The 18,385-nt window shown below is 34.2% G+C and overlaps 2 protein-coding genes across 2 annotated transcripts in view; both read left to right on the top strand.

The window, feature by feature from the left end:
• LOC123551673 (tyrosine 3-monooxygenase-like) overlaps nt 1-13,362 on the top strand; it is a 28,883-nt gene extending 15,521 nt beyond the window's left edge. The window contains exons 2-11 of the mRNA XM_045340761.2: nt 734-988; nt 4,175-4,358; nt 6,171-6,259; nt 8,293-8,360; nt 9,183-9,233; nt 9,632-9,777; nt 10,637-10,772; nt 11,368-11,494; nt 12,167-12,396; nt 12,715-13,362. Of these exons, the coding sequence (XP_045196696.2) occupies nt 734-988; nt 4,175-4,358; nt 6,171-6,259; nt 8,293-8,360; nt 9,183-9,233; nt 9,632-9,777; nt 10,637-10,772; nt 11,368-11,494; nt 12,167-12,396; nt 12,715-12,871 (1,443 nt within the window). The 3' untranslated portion in view covers nt 12,872-13,362. The remainder of the gene's footprint in view (nt 1-733; nt 989-4,174; nt 4,359-6,170; nt 6,260-8,292; nt 8,361-9,182; nt 9,234-9,631; nt 9,778-10,636; nt 10,773-11,367; nt 11,495-12,166; nt 12,397-12,714) is intronic.
• Nucleotides 13,363-16,904: 3,542 nt separating this feature from the next.
• The window catches only part of LOC123551672 (xaa-Pro aminopeptidase 1-like), a 47,258-nt gene continuing 45,777 nt past the window's right edge, over nt 16,905-18,385 (top strand). The window contains exon 1 of the mRNA XM_053541138.1: nt 16,905-17,070. Coding sequence (XP_053397113.1) covers nt 17,013-17,070 — 58 coding nt within the window. The 5' untranslated portion in view covers nt 16,905-17,012. The remainder of the gene's footprint in view (nt 17,071-18,385) is intronic.

The following is an 18,385-nucleotide window of genomic DNA, read 5'->3' as shown; positions in this document are numbered from 1 at the left end:
GGTATTCAAGTATGTGTGTTTCCAAACAGAATGCCATTTCCTTTAGTTATTGTTCAGTTATGCAATATTGGACACAATATTTGATAAATTGTGTATATCGTATGATCGAGCCAATACCAGTGTCAGCTGAGCCAGAGAGAAAGAGAGAGAGAGAGAGAGAGAGAGAGACGTCCGGCTAACTTAGCCCACCTCTTTGCAAATAGACAACCTGGTTCTTTAACAGTAAGTTGAATGATACTCGGTTGTATCTCAGAAATTCCTGTCTGGACCAGGATTCAAATTCCAGACCTTTGGCGTGTTACAACTAGACCATCGAGCCATTTATAACGTTTGTTATGTTTGTTTTCGTTGTGAATATTTCAAATGTACTTGTAAGAGCTCTTTGCATGAATGTGCAATCTTTACAAAGAGTCAAACGAAAACAATGTTTATGGATTGAAGACAGTTTTAAGGGAATCTTATGTACATTTACAAATTCACATTTTCATAAAACATACTCTGGGTGCACTTTAAACTTGAGAGAACGGTGTATAAAAATAAGTCAGACACAATCTACAGGTGTGTTTATATTCCTAGAAAAACCCCATAGCGTATCTGCTAAAGACCTGTGTCTGTATACAAGTTGTGGGCATAGTATCAGTTACATTTTGATCTTATTTAGGGTGGTAAAATAACAGATTATGATAACGCTACGAGGTAATTGTAGCGTAACATTTTTTTTTATTTCTTCCAGCATGGCGGATCATGGCGACGCAAAAGTCTGATTGAAGATGCAAAGTTCGAAACTGCAGCAAATATCGAATTTGAAAAGCAAGAAAGAAAAAGTCGAGGCGGATCCATTAGCGAGGAAGAAGAGGTATTTCTGTCACAGCAGAACGGAGAAGTGATTTCACCAATCGACAAAGACGTCTTGAAACGCCAGTTCACAATAATGATGTCATTAAAAGACGGAATGACGTCACTTTCAAGAATCATAAGGGTATTTGAGGTAAACAAAATGCCAAACACTTGGTATCTCTTATTGTCTTATTGTTTTTGCAGCTCCGATGCTTCATGGACATATCTCGACGTTTGAAGTACTTCTTAATGTTACCCATCCCTTCTCTATCAAGGATGCCCTTCATGAAGCGCGGGCGGAAACATAAGCCCAAAGAACGTGTTGAAATAAAACAAATAAAAGGTTGCTGCTCTTTTATTATGACATCTGAATTGCTAAGGCCTAAGAGTTAAAAGCATTTTATATCCCCATATTGTCTTGTATTGCTAGCACTTATTATTTTCTTCCGTTTGGTTTAACACAAAATGTCATTCACTTACAGAGTAATTACGGGAGAATAGTTTTCTTGTAATGAGATCATCTGTTAATTTCAAGTGATTCGAAAAGATTTATTACGAAAATTGTCCAGATCTCTTTACTATTAATGCCGCAATAGCAGAAAAAGGTGAATTTTACTTTTTTTTATTAAAAAGGTCAATTTGGAGCATTTCAAAGTTTCTAGATTTTAACAAAACATTATTTACTGAAGTTAAAACGTCCTTGTAGGAAATGTTTTTGATGTTTGAAGGTAACTATAATGTGTACTTACATGTAGAAAGCGATATGTTGGAGAATAAACATGAGGAAACATTATAAAATATCGTTCAATACAACTGACCCGAGATTATGTTCTCCAGTTCATTAATGACATCTCAACTGAGATGAATTATTTACAGCGTTTTTAGTGAGAAGACCTCCTTATGGCTATCGTTAGTCTATGGTAGAGAGTGTATTCAATACATAATCATTGATTTAGAATAATGAAGTATTTGTCACCAGAAATGTTCTACTGTCAATCCGGAAGTCGTGCTGCGTGTTGCAGCCATCAGTTTTGTATTCATAGAAGCATTGTAGAAAGGAGTGGGCTTTGAGAGTTCATACACGCATGTCCTTAGTGCGTATCAGTAGGACTGAATATAAGTGAAATCATTCTCAGTAGAAAGAATTTCCGATTGTATTGCCAATTAAAGTTAAAATATTCATAAACATAATAAATAAATCAGTTTGTAATATTTTACTCGTTGAAATAATTTGGAAATCATGCTGAAAATTCATATTCTGTATTGTCCTGAAATAAAAACGTTAATTTATTTCATTGTGACAGCATCCCTGAGTTTATGCTATTGATGAGTGCAAAGTTATTAACATCTCGGAAGTGCTGCATTAGCCTGTATTGACTCCTGCCGCCCAATACATTTAAAAACAATAGCTAAAACATAAATCATCCTCGCTGTTAAATGTCGACAAACAGCATATTTATGCAGCAAGTTTAAAATAATTTGAGCAAAATGCGACTGTTTGCGCAAGAGCAAATATTGATACTTTAATAGAAGTCAGCTTGCTTCTCCTTCAGGCAATAAAATGTATACAGGTATGGGAAAGCCGTTAGAGGTTAATAAAGGCAAAATAGAATTGTTTTGCAGCAAATCCGGAAGTCGTGTCAGGGTCTGTATTCAAAAGACGCGACGTAGGAAGGAATGGGCTTTTGGAGTTCATATACGCCTGTCACAAGTTCATATCAGTAGGACTAATTAAAGTGACATCATTCTCAATTGTAAGAATTTCCGACAGTATAAAAATATCCGTATGAATAATTAATAAATTGACTGGCAATATTTTACCCGTAGAAATGACTTGAAAATCACGCTGAAAATTCAAATTATGCCTTGCTATTGAAATACAAACATTAATTTATTTCATTTTGACAATATCGTTAAGATCATCTTATTGATGAGTGCAAAGTTATTAATATCTCGGAAGTGCTGCATTAGGATTTATTGACTCGTGTCGCCCAATACATTTAAAATGATAGCTAAAACATAAATCATCCTCGTTATCATATCTCGCTAAACAGACATGTATGCAGCGCAAGTTTAAAAAAATTTGAGCAACGCTCAAAAGCAAATTGTAAGTCTTGCTTCTCGTCCAGGCAATAAAATGTGTGCAGGTTTTTGGAAAGCAGCTAGAATATAAAAATTAGGCAAAACAATCTTCTTGTTTAAATGCTTCCGACGTTATATATTTGTAACAGGAACTAAATATGAGCCGCGCCATGAGAAAACCAACATAGTGGGTTTGCGACCAGCATGGATCCAGACCAGCCTGCGCATCCGCGCAGTCTGGTCAGGCTCCATGCTGTTCGCTTTTAAAGCCTATTGGAATTGGAGAAACTGCTAGCGAACAGCATGGATCCTGACCAGACTGCGCGGATGCGCAGGCTGGTCTGGATCCTTGCTGGTCGCAAACCCATTATGTTGGTTTTCTCATGGCACGGCTCATATGTTAATAAAATACCAGTCGTACTAGGAGTATTTTATTGCTCTGCATGCTGTCTTGGATTTCCGACTAATTTTATAAACTTTCAACTAATAAAATGTACAAGAATATCTTCTGCAAGAATAGAACGCACCCAAGTAAAAATAATTGCAGACTCGGTTTGAACGAATCTGTCCACGGGGGTAATGAATTGTACAACACCCGTCTCGCTCTCTAGCGCCAGTTTAAGCGGAATTATATTAAAGTAAAACTTAATGTACTTTATGACCCAAATTGACCAGAAAATATCTCGATAAAGAATCCGTTATACGGTACTAAAAGACTATTGTTGTGATAGTAAATAAAATCTACATTAAACGCAACCAAGAAAAATAATAGCAGACGACTCGGTATAATTGTTGCATTCCTTTATAATTTTCAAGTAAATAAATTGTTCTAAACAGTCTAACTAAAATGCATGACAATTTAAATGTTCCGAATCTGGCTATAACAGTGAACGTCGTGTCTCGGTTGTAGAAAATATGGGATGGAGCTATGCCTCCTAAATGTTTTGGCTTATAGAAATGAAATCACCGTTTGAGTTTAATTAGCATGGGAAAGTCAAAGTTACTTGAGCTTACTTTTGTCCAGGCCGTCGATGATACTCTACGTCTGTTCAATATTACTTTTTGAAGGTCATTTTACATGATTTTTGGTTTCTTTGAAATCTTAAACCGTCGTAGTTCAGGCATTAAGGGGTCATGTTAACCAGATAATAAAACAAAGAAAATGTAACAAGATGCATATGATATACGAATTTACAGAAGGAGGACACATTTTCAGGGACGTCAGTCCTAACGTCGTATTTACTATGTTTTTCAGACGTCGAAAATTGTTATAGACCATATAGAATCCAGGACAGCCAAGAAGCTGGGATCACAGCACGATATATTACTGCAATGTACAGGGGTGAAGGACACTGTAACAGCTGTTATGAACAGCATTCGTCAGAATAACTCCGTGTCAGATGTCTGGTGTGAAAACGAGAAACTTATTGCTAGACAAGGTAATAGTCTGCCTTATTATAGCAATGTGTGATGCTCGGCTATTTCAACGTGCGATTACGTAATTTCTTATCCTACTTCGGTATCCTTCGGCCATTTATATAGCTCAAACAAGTCCACGGCTGTCCGCACCCCTTGGGAAATACCGAAAGCACATACAAAGCTACGTAATCAAACAAAAATTGAATGTTATCATGGGCCTACTGCGTTAATGGACAAGACCATGATATGTGCCACATTTGAGTTTATTTCATTTAATCGTTTATGCTCATAAAATAATTTGTTATTGTTTTCTGAAAAAAAAAAACAACAACCGATACGACTTTTATGTATTATGGAATCGTTATCAAATTTATTCTACCTGAAAAATATACCATTATGATAAACTAGCAATTTATATTACTTTCAATGTCATAAATATAATGTTTCAATCTGAAATTCACAATTTAGTTTCCTATCTTTGGCATTCAATGTATGAAAGAGGCTTCAACATGTCCAAACGTTTGCTGTTTCGCTAATAGAAGTTTTTATTTTGCATTTTCATATTTATTTGTACTTGACTGATGCATGTTTATTTCTTTAAATTGATCCAACTGGCCTATTAAATTTCATTTTTCTGCTGTTCACTGTTTTCAAATTTCTTTGTATTACGTGAACCTATCAAAATAATGTTGTAACGATCAAGGCATTTATTCTAATACGTAAGCACTGTTTTAAGTCCATTTCCGTTAATGAGAAATTATTGATATGACTTAAATGTATTATTAATATTCTGACGCGGTGATGATGTGACATGGAACAGTTATCACTGTATGCTACCTGAAAGATTTATCATTATGATCAGGTTGTATTGAGCTGACAACCGATTACATTAATAACAATATTGCAATTGTAAAATTTTAGTAAAAAAGTATAACGTGTTCTCATGAAATCATGCTGTAGTAATTTTAGATTTTAACTAATGTTTTAGAAGGTCAAGGTTGGTTTTACAACAAAACTCTTCAGCAGTTCAGTAAACAGTGCTACAATACATTTATGGAACCATAATGTTCCTGGTTTTTAGCTCAGCATACAACTCAACAACCTGCTCTAGATGAGCTATTGTGATCACTCAATGTCCATCATATGTCTGTACACATTTTTTTTCAAACGATATCTCCTCAAGAACAAATTGGTGACATTTATTGAAATTTTGCCTGGAAACATTTTGAATGGTTCACAAGCAGTTTCGACACCCAAGGGCAAAAGATAAAAAATCTCCAAACAACATATCCAAAATCATTGGCAAGATTTCGAAACAATTTCACTGAAATGTTCACTGGGCGACCATTTACCAAGGATGTACATATTTGTCAAGAAACATGGCCACCTGCGCTGAAAATACAAACATCTTAAAATACACCACTGGTCAAGTTTTGACATGTTCCTTGGAGGACACGCTTCTGAAATCTTTCAAATTCATCTTCATTCATAAAAAAAGCTAAAACATGCCTGCCTCTTTTCCGCACAAAGCTTAATCGAAAAACTTCGAAATTCTCCTCTCCTGAGTCTGTAGGCCAGTTTTCAAAGTAATTTTGCAGAATGTATCGAATTTTACATGTTTGATTTGTCAAACACAGATAAGCGATATATGCCTTTCACTGATAAAACAATTACAAAAAAAAATAGTTTAATAATGCTATGATACGTATAAAAAGAAGTTCAAATGATAATTTTCTTTATAAATGATAAAACAAAACTAATAGATAATGTACTTCTTATCGTTTCGTATATTGTTCGTACATATTAACATACATTATTATTCATATTTTTAGAAGTATGGTTTCCTAGACACATATCAGATTTAGACAACTGCACTCATATAGTGACCAAGTTCGAGCCAGAGCTAGACTGTGACCACCCGGTATGTATCATGTTGAAAGGGTTGGTTAAACGGACACTTCAAAGGCATTGTAGTTGATATAGGAATATAAGAATATATCTTTTCAGCAAATTAATTTCATTTTATCTAAATACAAATTCGCACAGATTGCATTGTTTTGTTTGTTTTATTGCATTGTCTCTGTATTTAAGTAGTCTTTCAGACCATCAGGTGCCCCACACTATAAGAAAGCTTGCTATGGCACCAGAAATTGTGTCTATTCTGACAATAGTGTGAAATTTCCACAGCCTAAAATATTTCGTAGTTGTCATTTCCTTCATATTTGCAAGTCAGCTATATTTTTCTAGTTTGTCGTAAAAAGCATATATCTAAAGCGTATATTTAAAGTAAGCTCTCTTCGACAAAATAGTTTTGCGCCAGCAATATGCTTTAAAACAAAACCTTTTTGAAGCCCGTCATGCAGATTGAAGTCAGTAGAGTAATTTATTCAGTAGTACCACTGAAAAACCACATTAAGGGAACATATTTTATTGACGACCACTAAAACTGCATTAGGAAATTTACCCAAAGAACACTTCCCATTTACATGTGAAGTCTGAATAAAATGACAATTTCTACAGCTTGTTCTTTGTAAAGGCATTGTATTCACATGAGGACAGGAAGATGGTCGCGTGCAGTGAGAAGTGACGATGATAATAATGTTGTCTAGATATGCTAATGAGTAATTTGTTGGCGTTCATTCCTGTAAAGCACAAACTCGGTTACAAATGAAGAGATTTTGTTTACAAAATCTGATGTAGTTACGACTGAAGAGGAAAATTGATTTTAGATAACATACTATCAGATGTATTACATATGAAGTGATAAAGAATATCTTGTTACACGAACGTAGATTTACGGCAGAGAGGTCAACAACCTGAAAAGACACAGACAGTTTTCTTTTGTCTTCCACTGTCTAACGATAAATTGAGTTGTCCCCCATCTATCGACCTAGACTACCTTGAGGACTTTAATAGTTGCCGTGCTTCCTTTGCAGTTTACAGTTCTAAAGTATTACATTCTAAGATGTCCTAATACTTCTTTGTCATAAAGGAATTGGAAATGAGTGATTTATAGTCTTTTTTGTAGTTTAAACAAACATTAACCAGCATGTTTGTGTGGCTGGACTCTCCCTCTAAACGTCTTTGCTCATAACCTTTAGCCTGCTGGCGGCAAGTAGTTCTGCCTTTGTGACCAGTACAGACCAAGATCAGTCTGCACATCAGTCAGTAAATTTTCAGTGATCACCCCTTTGAATAAGAAGTGGTACTGCCTAAATTGAATGACCAATCTATTTTAGAAATTCAACAGGGTAAAGGTTTTAACAGGTCAGCTTTGTGTAATATTTCTATTATTTTTGTCCGTAAGGCCGAAGTTTAAAATTTATCAAAGGTGTCGTTTAGAAAATATTTAGATGATTAGAGTAAATATGATTTACTTGTCAATCTTCATAAGTGCGATTTACTTATAGTTGTTTTTTTAAGTACGATTTACTTGTCATTTTTCATTATGAAATTGACTCTTATCTCATATTAAATAACCTGTTAACTGGAAAACATGATACTCCCGACAACTGCACAAGAAGAAATGTGAAAATAAGATCAACGTTCGGTGAAAGTAAAACTATCATCAGTTTGAATAGAATGTTTGTTTTAGTTACAAAGAAAATACAATGTCAGAATTTCAATTCCAATAATGATAGAATAGAAAGTTCTTGATTTACTAGGTTAAATAAACTGAACTTGAAAAATGTTTGGTAAACAGCATTTGATAAATCTAGATTATATGCACTTTCTTCCAAGTATTCACATAGGGAATAGTCGAAATGATATTGTCAACAAAGACTACGTGCTAGATTTAAATAAATTGTAATTAATGTTTAGGGAACTAGTTAATTTTATAAGCTGTTCCGTTAATAGATAGTTCTGCTGAAGATCATTGTTTAATGGCATGCTTAAACATTGTATTTTTTAACGTACTTTAACAAAATTAGTCTCAAATATTTCATTTTGCAGGGTTTTACAGATAAAGAATACCGCCGCCGACGTAAACAAATAGCTGACATAGCATTCGATTACAGATAGTAAGTTACTAAAAGCCTTGATTTTAGACACAGTTACGTGCATCAAAATCCTAGTATAACTTCACCATGCTATATAGAAACATATCTATGTTATTTATGCATGCGTATGGTTATGCATTAAAATATGTTTGTAGTTAAACAAATTGTTACAGAAAGAAAGCCTTACAAGAAGACATAGTTTAATTCAAATGCATATGAAAGCATGAAACTAATGCTTAAAAGATTCAAATTCATTCAAATAATGACATGCTGACTTGTTAAAGCAACATTGCTGTCTATGCGCATTGTATAATATGTAGTATTAATAAATATTTACATTTACCATGTCTTTCATATAAGAAGAAAAAGAAAAGCGTTCATTTTCGTATAAACAACATTTGTGCAAACATATCAAGGTCAACCCTTTCCAGTGAGCTGGCGTCATTCACCAGCAAGTATAAACAAAAAAATCGATAAAAAATACTTTTACCCTAGTCGAAAATTTCAAAGGGATATTAAGTTGTAGCTTAGACTTATTTTTCAGACTGTTTTGTCTAGATGGTATAAAGAGCGATAGCCTGACATTAAATTCGATTGTTTTGATACACATTGAAAGATTGTAACAAATTACTTCAAAAATGTAAACATATTTGATATTTTTGTATATTTAGTAATCATCCAAGAATGTTATACTCGTCTTAACGCACAAAAAATGCGTTTATTCTTAACCATTTAAATTCACTATATGATATAATATGAAACGTTTGGCTTCGTATAGCCCACAAATCTTGTTTCAACGTACCTAGCTTTTTGGTTTTAACTTGAACATTTTATTTCTTCCAGCGGCCAGCCAATACCAAGAGTCGAGTATGCTGAATCGGAGATAAAAGCTTGGTAGGAATTTATTCTTATTGCTGAATAAAGTTTGTTTTAAATTTTGGAAATATTGCTATTTGAGTAAACAGAATATGTATAATAAAGACATGTTTATTAAAAACATAATCAAAAAGAATATCAAAACTTGTATTTAATGTGCCTTTCAAATATTTCATCATATTCCTACGTAGTCTCGAACATCTTTTGTTTCAATGAGCATATACAGATATGCTGAAAATATTGCTCAGTCTGGGAATCTTTGATAATTCAATATCTTTGTATGCGAGTGAACATTAACACATTTCACCAACTTCAGTGAATGTGATGTGAAGATGTCACTTAAATACAACTGCTAAGTACGCCCATACAGCATTGTTTCAAATATGGTATTACTTAATTTCTTAACATTTACAAAGGGGGCACGTGTACAGGGAATTGAAGCAGCTGACACCAAAGCACGCGTGTCTAGAGTATCTACAGGTATTCAAACTGCTGGAAGAGGAATGTGGATACTCAGACAAGGCCATACCGCAGCTAGAAGATGTCTCTAACTTTCTAAAACGTATGCTGAATTTTAATATTAACTTGCTTCTGCATTAGTAACGATAAACCTACTAGTATAAAGCTACTGTTATTTTGATTTCGTACGCGTTCTGGCTAATTCAGAAATTTAGATTTTATAAATTTTTCTAAACGTAGTAAAAGATACCCGCTCGTATGAAATAATGCGCGGAGAGGCTCCTGGGATCTTCATCCACCATCAAAGCTAGGAAGTCGGCATATGGCTAATAAGAAATAATTGTGTCGGTCAGATATTTAGATTTTATAAATTTTCTAAACGTAGTAAAAGGTACCCGCTCGTGATGAAATAATGCACGGATGGGCTGCTGGGATCTTCCTCCACCATCAAAGCTAGGAAGTCGCCATATGGTCAACAATTGTGTCAGTGCGACGTTAAACCCAGCAACAAAAAATAGAGCGATAAAAGTATCAAACATTTGAAGATCTTAGCGAATAAAAGTTAAAAAAAAGTTATATTCCGCCTTAAATAAATCAACAAGTTCTGCTATGAAAGACAGGACAGTTTTTAATCAAATAAAACATTTCATCGTAATTTAACAGCTGTACTTGTCTTAAAAGTATCCAATTTTCAATATTTTTCTTTTACATTTTTATTCCCAATACGTTTGCTATATATCTTGCTTGCTAAGTAGAAGCATAGGTTTTGAACTTTACGAGAGTGAAACTGAGTTCTGTCTTTGAACTACTATCATGATTTACTTGAATGTTTCATTTTTCAACTCATTTATATTTTACTATCATTCACTGAAAACATATTGATTTGTATTTAAAAGAAAGAAACGCAATGGCATTTTTTGTATTTAATAAACACCGATGAATATTTTTTTAATTTCACACAGGAAAGACAGGATTTCAGCTGCGGCCCGTATCGGGCTTATTGTCAGCACGTGACTTTCTAGCAAGCCTTGCTTTCCGTGTGTTCCAGTGCACACAGTACGTCAGGCATCCATCTAAACCAGACCATTCCCCTGAACCGTGAGTTTCATATTTATTGTCATGCTTCAAGCATACTGCAATAAAGAACTGTCCACTGGACAAAACCATATACATAAAATTCAATTTGTATTTATTTCTTCAAATAGGATGTCAAACAAGATACTATTTGAACATGTGCATTATGTCAATGTCATAAAATAATATCTGGAAAGGAAACGTCATGGAAAATAAATAAGTAAAGCTCCATTATATTTGTGCCAATTACTTTGGCAATGATTCGTTCTGTACAGTGCATTTCCGTACCTTCTGCGTTGCTCTGTGTGCAGTCTACAATGCATTTCCATACAGTCTACATTGTTTTCTTTTTTAAATTGAACAGTCCGTTACATCCTTTTAGCAGTACTTTCCTTATATTCTATAATATACACCGTACAATGTACAGTTATTTACATTCTACATTGCACTCAGCAATTCTTTTCTAACATTCTAAAATGCATTCTTTACAGTGTATTTTCCGAAGCTTCTACTGTAACATTTCGTACATTCTACAATGCATTCCCTTACATTCTACATTTGCTTTTGATCATACACTGTAATGACAAATTATCGTTTATTTTTTTCGTTGATATTTCAGGGACTGTATCCATGAGCTGCTAGGTCACGTGCCAATGCTTGCCGACCCTGTGGTTGCCCAGTTCACACAAAATATTGGACTTGCATCTCTTGGTGCTTCAGATTCTGATATAGAGAAATTTGCAACGGTAAAAGATAAGAGCCGTGCCATGAGAAAACCAACATAGTGGGTTTGCGACCAGCAAGGATCCAGACCAGCCTGCGCATCCGCGCAGTCTGGTCAGGATCCATGCTGTTCGCTAACGGTTTCTCCAATCCCAATAGGCTTTAAAAGCGAACAGCATGGATCCTGACCAGACTGCGCGGATGCGCAGGCTGGTCTGGATCCATGCTGGTCGCAAAGCCACTATGTTGGTTTTCTCATGGCACGGCTCATATTTTTAAGGGCATTTTAACCGACTTGCATACACTCTACAGTCTGACAGTTGACTGGAATCTAATCTAAAACAAATTCAGGTTGATATTTGTATTTATGGTATTTATTTGCCTTTAGTTTTGAAAGTGTCTAATATAAGATATGATATGAAGTTACTTTCTGGTTACAAACTGTTTGCTGTAACGGTTTTTATCAAAGAAAATACTGGACTTTGAAGAATCCGCAATAAAACTCCATTAACCGGATCTTCTATATATTTGATTTGTTTCGATCTATGCCCATTGCTTCCAAAAGATTGTTTTATACATTTGATTATAACGTATGCTATCATAGAAAAACTCTCATATATATTTAGCTGAGCTTTGATTGAATATAAAAACCAAAAAGCACTGAAAAACAAGACTCTGATTTGTTTTTGCTGCAGATGTACTGGTTTACGGTAGAATTTGGAATATGTAAACAAAAAGGGGACCTTAAAGCATATGGCGCTGGTATCTTGTCTTCGTACGGAGAATTGAAGCACGCACTCTCAGACGCTCCAGAGAAACGACCTTTTGAACCCGAGAAGACAGCTGTGCAATCGTATACAGATGAAGATCTTCAACCTCTGTACTTCGTCGCCGAGTCGTTCGAGGATATGATGGTGAAAATGAGGTAAGAAAGTTTATGTCATTCATGCTGTGTTAAATGTTAAATCGTTATAGGCACATTTGATAGTATGCTTACTTTGTAAGATGTTACACTGGTCAGTTTTGATAAATGACCTAAGTATTGCTAGTATATTAGAAAAAAGTCTTAACAACTACTGCCTGAACTCATTGGTTTTACGTCATGAATGTGACGTATCAACAAATCATTTTGACGGAGTAAGCTTTATTTTACGTTTAAATGCAGCTGGACGTCACGCTTTTTATTTCTCATGTTAAAAATGCAGCAAGAAACATTCATTATACCTATATATTTCTATTTCAGAGATTTTTCTATGAAGATCAAACGTCCATTTGAAATACGATACGACCCATTCACCAGCTCTGTGGTGGTACTAAACGATAAGAAAGCCTTACAAAATCTCGCACTGACACTAACACGTGACACTGAACAACTAGAACGTGCTATGGCAGCTTTGTAAACAAAACAAATGTATCTACAGTCCTATATATTAATGCCATTTTAACAATTGGCATGGACTAATTTGATCGTGCTAACTGCAAAATGTATATGTATATAATTCTCTATAATAGTGCTACCGGATCACAATGTTATTGGTTAATCACTGTAAATGATTTAGATGTTTATTATATGACTGAAGACCTTTGAAAGTAGACTTACTTACTGGTATCAAGTAGTTTTTATAATATTGTACTTCGCCTTCCATTTTGTTTCTCAGCATTTTATTGAAATGATTTCCAACATTAGAAGTATTTAACCACTGATTTAAATAATTAAAATATGATAGGCTTCGACTGATTGAATCCACAACAACTCTTAAGTAAAACTTAAGCTTAATCATTTTATGTTTGCCGAAATCATGTTGTTAGTATCAATTTGTTCTAAATGCCACAGTTGCAATTAATAAGATACGGTGTACATACATTGTTTGAAGTAGGATTTGTTTGTTTTCCTTCACATCAAACCCTGACACGACACAACAATTCCAGGGATTGCCATAGAAAAAGAGACAAAAATTTTCAAGCTTTGTTTTGTACAATTCTAATTCAAACGTCCTACCACTATTTTTGCTCTTGGGATAGTCATAAACTATCTCATCGTGTTCTCAATGCAAGAGTTTTGGAAGCCATTTGCTTTGCAGAAGGGTATTCCCCCTGATTTAATTGCTCTCAAGAACCGTAACTACTCACAAGAATGTGGTCAGATACAAGTTAATCATCCTTTTCAGGTGTTAATCAGGTAGTGAAAAGCTGATTCGGCGATCGCGACTGTGAAGATCATTGCAGGCGTATATATTATAGGTTATATATAGTTGAAGAATATTGTCAGTGCTAAATAAAAATCAAAAGAAAAGTGGGGGTCATGTTTGATGCAAGAAAAATAATTTTAGTCAAACACACAAACTGCAAAATCAGCTAAAAAATGAGACCCCAAATTATACTGGAGGTGTATGATCTAAGTTTCCATGAAAATTTTTGTCATGTTGATATTTCATTATAAAAATGCTACCTAGATATCAAGCATAGATCTGTCATGTGATTTTAGCAAAAAAATGCAAAGAAAATAAGGAAAATAGCTCTACAGAACAAAAAAAAAACTGAGGACTATTTGTATCGGCCATATGCGACTACCATTTCTTTTTTCGCGCCATTTTTCTATTTAGTGTCTGTATGCCATATTATCAGCTTGTCGCCGATTGTTGACCATCACTTCTTAACAGACAGCAGATAGCGAAGCGAATCTCTGAAATATAAAAAAAGGAGTAAAAAGTTTAAAAATGGCTTATATTATTAATAATGTTTATTTTATGGCATTACTTTTTACAATTGCTTTTTTGCAAATTTGAACTTTGTTTGGTTGGGGGGACTTTTTATTTTTTGAATTCCCTTGCAAGCAAACGTTTTACCATCAACCTTATATCGCAGACCTACTAAATGCATTTTAGCTCCACTGCTTTTCATTTTGTTAAAGCTTATAAAATCTCTGTATATATTCAGGGGTAAATGCAAAAGAAGTGCTTCTTTATTTAAATGCTCTTACACTGCATTCGCATTCACCCCTTGAGGAAAAACTGAGTCAGGCTTAGTTATTTCTATAGCGTTTGTCGGCGAATTCCTGTATAACATCGAAATCTTGACGTTGAGCAGTTCACTTTAATGACTAATTAGAAATAAGAAATAAGCATTTTAGTAATTAAAAATGTGCATTTCTTGATTAGTTTTATCAATAATTTGAGGTTTGCTCGCAGATGTGACAGAAAAAAATCAGCAATGAACAATTATAATTGATGACAGCCTATTTATTCAATTCCATGTTTATAAAATGAGCCGTGCCATGAGAAAACCAACATAGTGGCTTTGCGACCAGCATGGATCCAGACCAGCCTGCGCATCCGCGCAGTCTGGTCAGGATCCATGCTGTTCGCTAACAGTTTCTCTAATTTCAATAGGCTTTGAAAGCGAACAGCATGGATCCTGACCAGACTGCGCGGATGCGCAGGCTGGTCTGGATCCATGCTGGTCGCAAAGCCACTATGTTGGTTTTCCCATGGCACGGCTCAAATAGTATTTTACCTTTGTCCAAGGTTTTATGATACGTCTTATAGTTACTTCGTCTTGTTTCTTTGACATTATTCTCTGTTAGTTTTGAAGTATTTCATAAAGCTAAAAGGGAATCAATAGAGAATGATTATGAGATACTTACGAAGCTGCAGTCGCACCTGTTAACGACTGCTAAGCGATAAGAAAAGTAACCTTCTGCATGTTTCTGCTTAAATCTATACCGAGTTATCTCCTGCGTACTTCATTTGAAAGTATTTCCTTTAGGTATATCAGCATGAAGTTTATAAGGATTTCAAAATCCTTAATCTAAGAGATAAAGAGTATGAATTAAGTATCAGTAGACATTCCACGAAAATGCATTTGGAAAATTAACGCAGATATGGTTTCTTACAATTACTTTTCTAAATAAACCTTTCATGTTCATTACATCAAATATAAATCTAATTTTACTTGCCGTGTTAAAACTGGTAAATACTCACTTAAGAAACAGAAGATGTTTTGCTCGAAAATATAGGCAATGAAGTAACAAGCAAAAACGAGGATGTATATACTACAGGTAAAGACACATTCCAAACTCGCAACCTCCCCAAAGCGCATCCCTAGCACGCGGACGTACGCAAGACTAGCAAACATAGAAAACATACGCATACACATGCACACACAAAGACAAAGTAAACCAGCAAGGACACGACGAACACACAAAGGAACACAGCGAGGCACTGTGGCAAAACAACCTCAAATATTTTAATGACAATATATATATATATACCAAAGTATATGAGCGGCAATAATCACTTATGGCAAGTGCAAACATGTTTATTACTAGTTTTATAATTAATATGGATACACATATCTGCCATTTTTAAAGTGATAGATCAATAAATAAAATGTGTACGTTTTTAAATAATCGAATTGCTAAACCGTCACATTTACCTTAATGAACCATTACGTTGTATTAAAACTTAGCTTTTGTAAAAAAAATTCTTTTACAAGCATTTAAAGTTATTTGGTACGTAAAATGATATGAGTAGGCGAAATCGTAGCTTGGGAACAGGCGTCAGATACATATATGATTTAGGATTTGATATGAATGGCACAATCAGGTAATCTGATATATTTCTTATTTTTGATACGGATTAAAAGCCGTGGATGGTCCGCATCTTATTCCCCACATTGTAGTACAGGATTTAAATGATAAAAATAATATTTTTCTTTGTATATTCCATGAATAGCAAAACAGAATTCTAACTGGTATTCTTGAAATAACAATATATTGCTACCCTGAACAATATACTTGCATAACACTGGATTTAAACAGTCTCCCGATCTTATTTTGCACAAGAAGTCTCAATTGAATCCAATGGTAGATTGTTCAATTGTATAAACTGACTTTGCATAAAAACTACTACGTAGGTAAAATTGAACATTATGAGAGTAGATTCGTCCTGAAAGTCCAACCAAGTGGCACATGGAATGCATCTACGTATTTTGCAAGTTTGTGAGATGTTAGAATATTATTTTATTAGTTCTAAATCATTATGACATTAAGACTATTTTGAGAAGCTTGTAGATGGATTAAAAATTTCGACTGTTTTAAAGTTTTAGGGCGGATCAACCACTCACAGTGTGAAAATGTATTGAATGGGTTACAACTTAGCAAGCATAATACTGTTTACAGCTAAACAAAACTGCAAAAGAATAAACCACTGAACTTTCCTATAAAATTAGGAAGAGGGCTGTCATTATTTTACATTAGAAAACAACAAGTGCGTAAACGTTTCATTTTTGGTAATTTAAACATATTTTGATCGGCTTTAATAGCAAATTAATATAAAGGATTTCGCAGCATTTAATTTGCATTGCCTCTGTATAAATGAATAATTTCTCTCTAGAGAAGATATACACTTTATTTCGAAATGTAACGGGGATATAACAAGTTGTATATCAGTAATAGTTATAGTTAGGCAGTTTTTAACACCATTGTCTACTTGTTAGCTTTCAATCAACGGTTAAATACAACACGCAAGGATAACATTTACAATGGATACTTGGTGTAGAATTTTCATTGAAGTTACTTGTTTTGCATGCGCTTTTGCAGGTAAGTAAATTATATTACGTATTTTTGATCATGAATAAACTGGAAATACTGAAAATTCTAAAAACTTTACATTAAAAGTTATGTAGTTCTGCAATTGTATCGCTGATAAATGCTTCAAACATGATCTTCTTTCAAAATATTTAAACTATATTCATTTCATGATTGTATTGTCTTTTGACATGTCAACTTGTAATAGCTGTGGCATGTAAGTTTTCAAAATTACTTTATGGTTAGTAGATATACAGGAGCGTATCAATAAGTTTTTATGTATCTAAACAATGCAAAGTTGTTTGTCAACTTTTAACTCAATCTTAAAAGCACATAAAGTAATCGTGAAATAAATACTCACTGATAAAGAAAACAAAAGTTAAAACAAGAAAACAGAAACACTCTCATTATTTTATATATTATACACAACAAATATTCATTAAAACTGTCGCAGAATAAAGTCTTCTCCTTGGCTATTTTACTGACACGTATAAGATTTCATATAAATAATGCAACTAAAAAAGCTAAATAAAGTGTCTCTTTTTGGACAATCGGCCACAATGTGCTTTTCCGAAACGTTGTTTGGTTGGTTATATCCGATTTCACATCTCGATTTCATTTTATGAATTAATTGTCAATTCCGGCAAAACATGCATACAAAGTTCGAGAAGCATGACCGGTCGTATGCAAAAAAAAAGGAAAACGCTTACTTTATTTGAAGAGACCAAATGTGTTTGCGATAGTGACTGCTCACCATTTCGGTTTTAGAATCAGAAACAAGGTGTTTACTTAAGGTCAAAGCTTTTTAACTAAACTATTATGATACCGTATATATACATGTAGTTTAACTGACGATACACGTCGCAAATTGCTATCATTCAAATTCTGTCTCTGTAGCTAAGTAGTATAATATCCCTGTTAACAGGAGTTGCCAATAAACAAAACTGGTGTAGGATAATTTATGACTGAGAGAAGAAAAACGATTTTTGATGTACTTGTCTTAGTTTCGTATACTTTTGTCTTAAAGCAGAATAATAAATACATGAGCTGCGCCATGTGAAAACCAACATAGTGGCTTTGCGACCAGCATGGATCCAGACCAGCCTGCGCATCCGCGCAGTCTGGTCAGGATCCATGCTGTTCGCTTTCAAAGCCTATTGTTATTAGAGAAACTGTTAGCGAACAGTCTGGATCCATGCTGGTCGCAAAGCCACTATGTTGGTTTTCTCATGGTGCGGCTCACATAATTATAAGTTCTAGAAAAGAGTGAATGTGGTATATGGTCATGTGTAATAGTAAAATTATTTTATCCATAATATTAGAAGTT

The sequence above is a fragment of the Mercenaria mercenaria genome, chromosome 4, assembly GCF_021730395.1.
Source record: "Mercenaria mercenaria strain notata chromosome 4, MADL_Memer_1, whole genome shotgun sequence".
In the NCBI taxonomy this organism is placed as follows: Eukaryota; Metazoa; Mollusca; class Bivalvia; order Venerida; family Veneridae; genus Mercenaria; species Mercenaria mercenaria.
The sequence above is the reverse complement of the archived record's forward strand: the minus strand, read 5'-3'. Positions and strand labels throughout refer to the sequence as shown.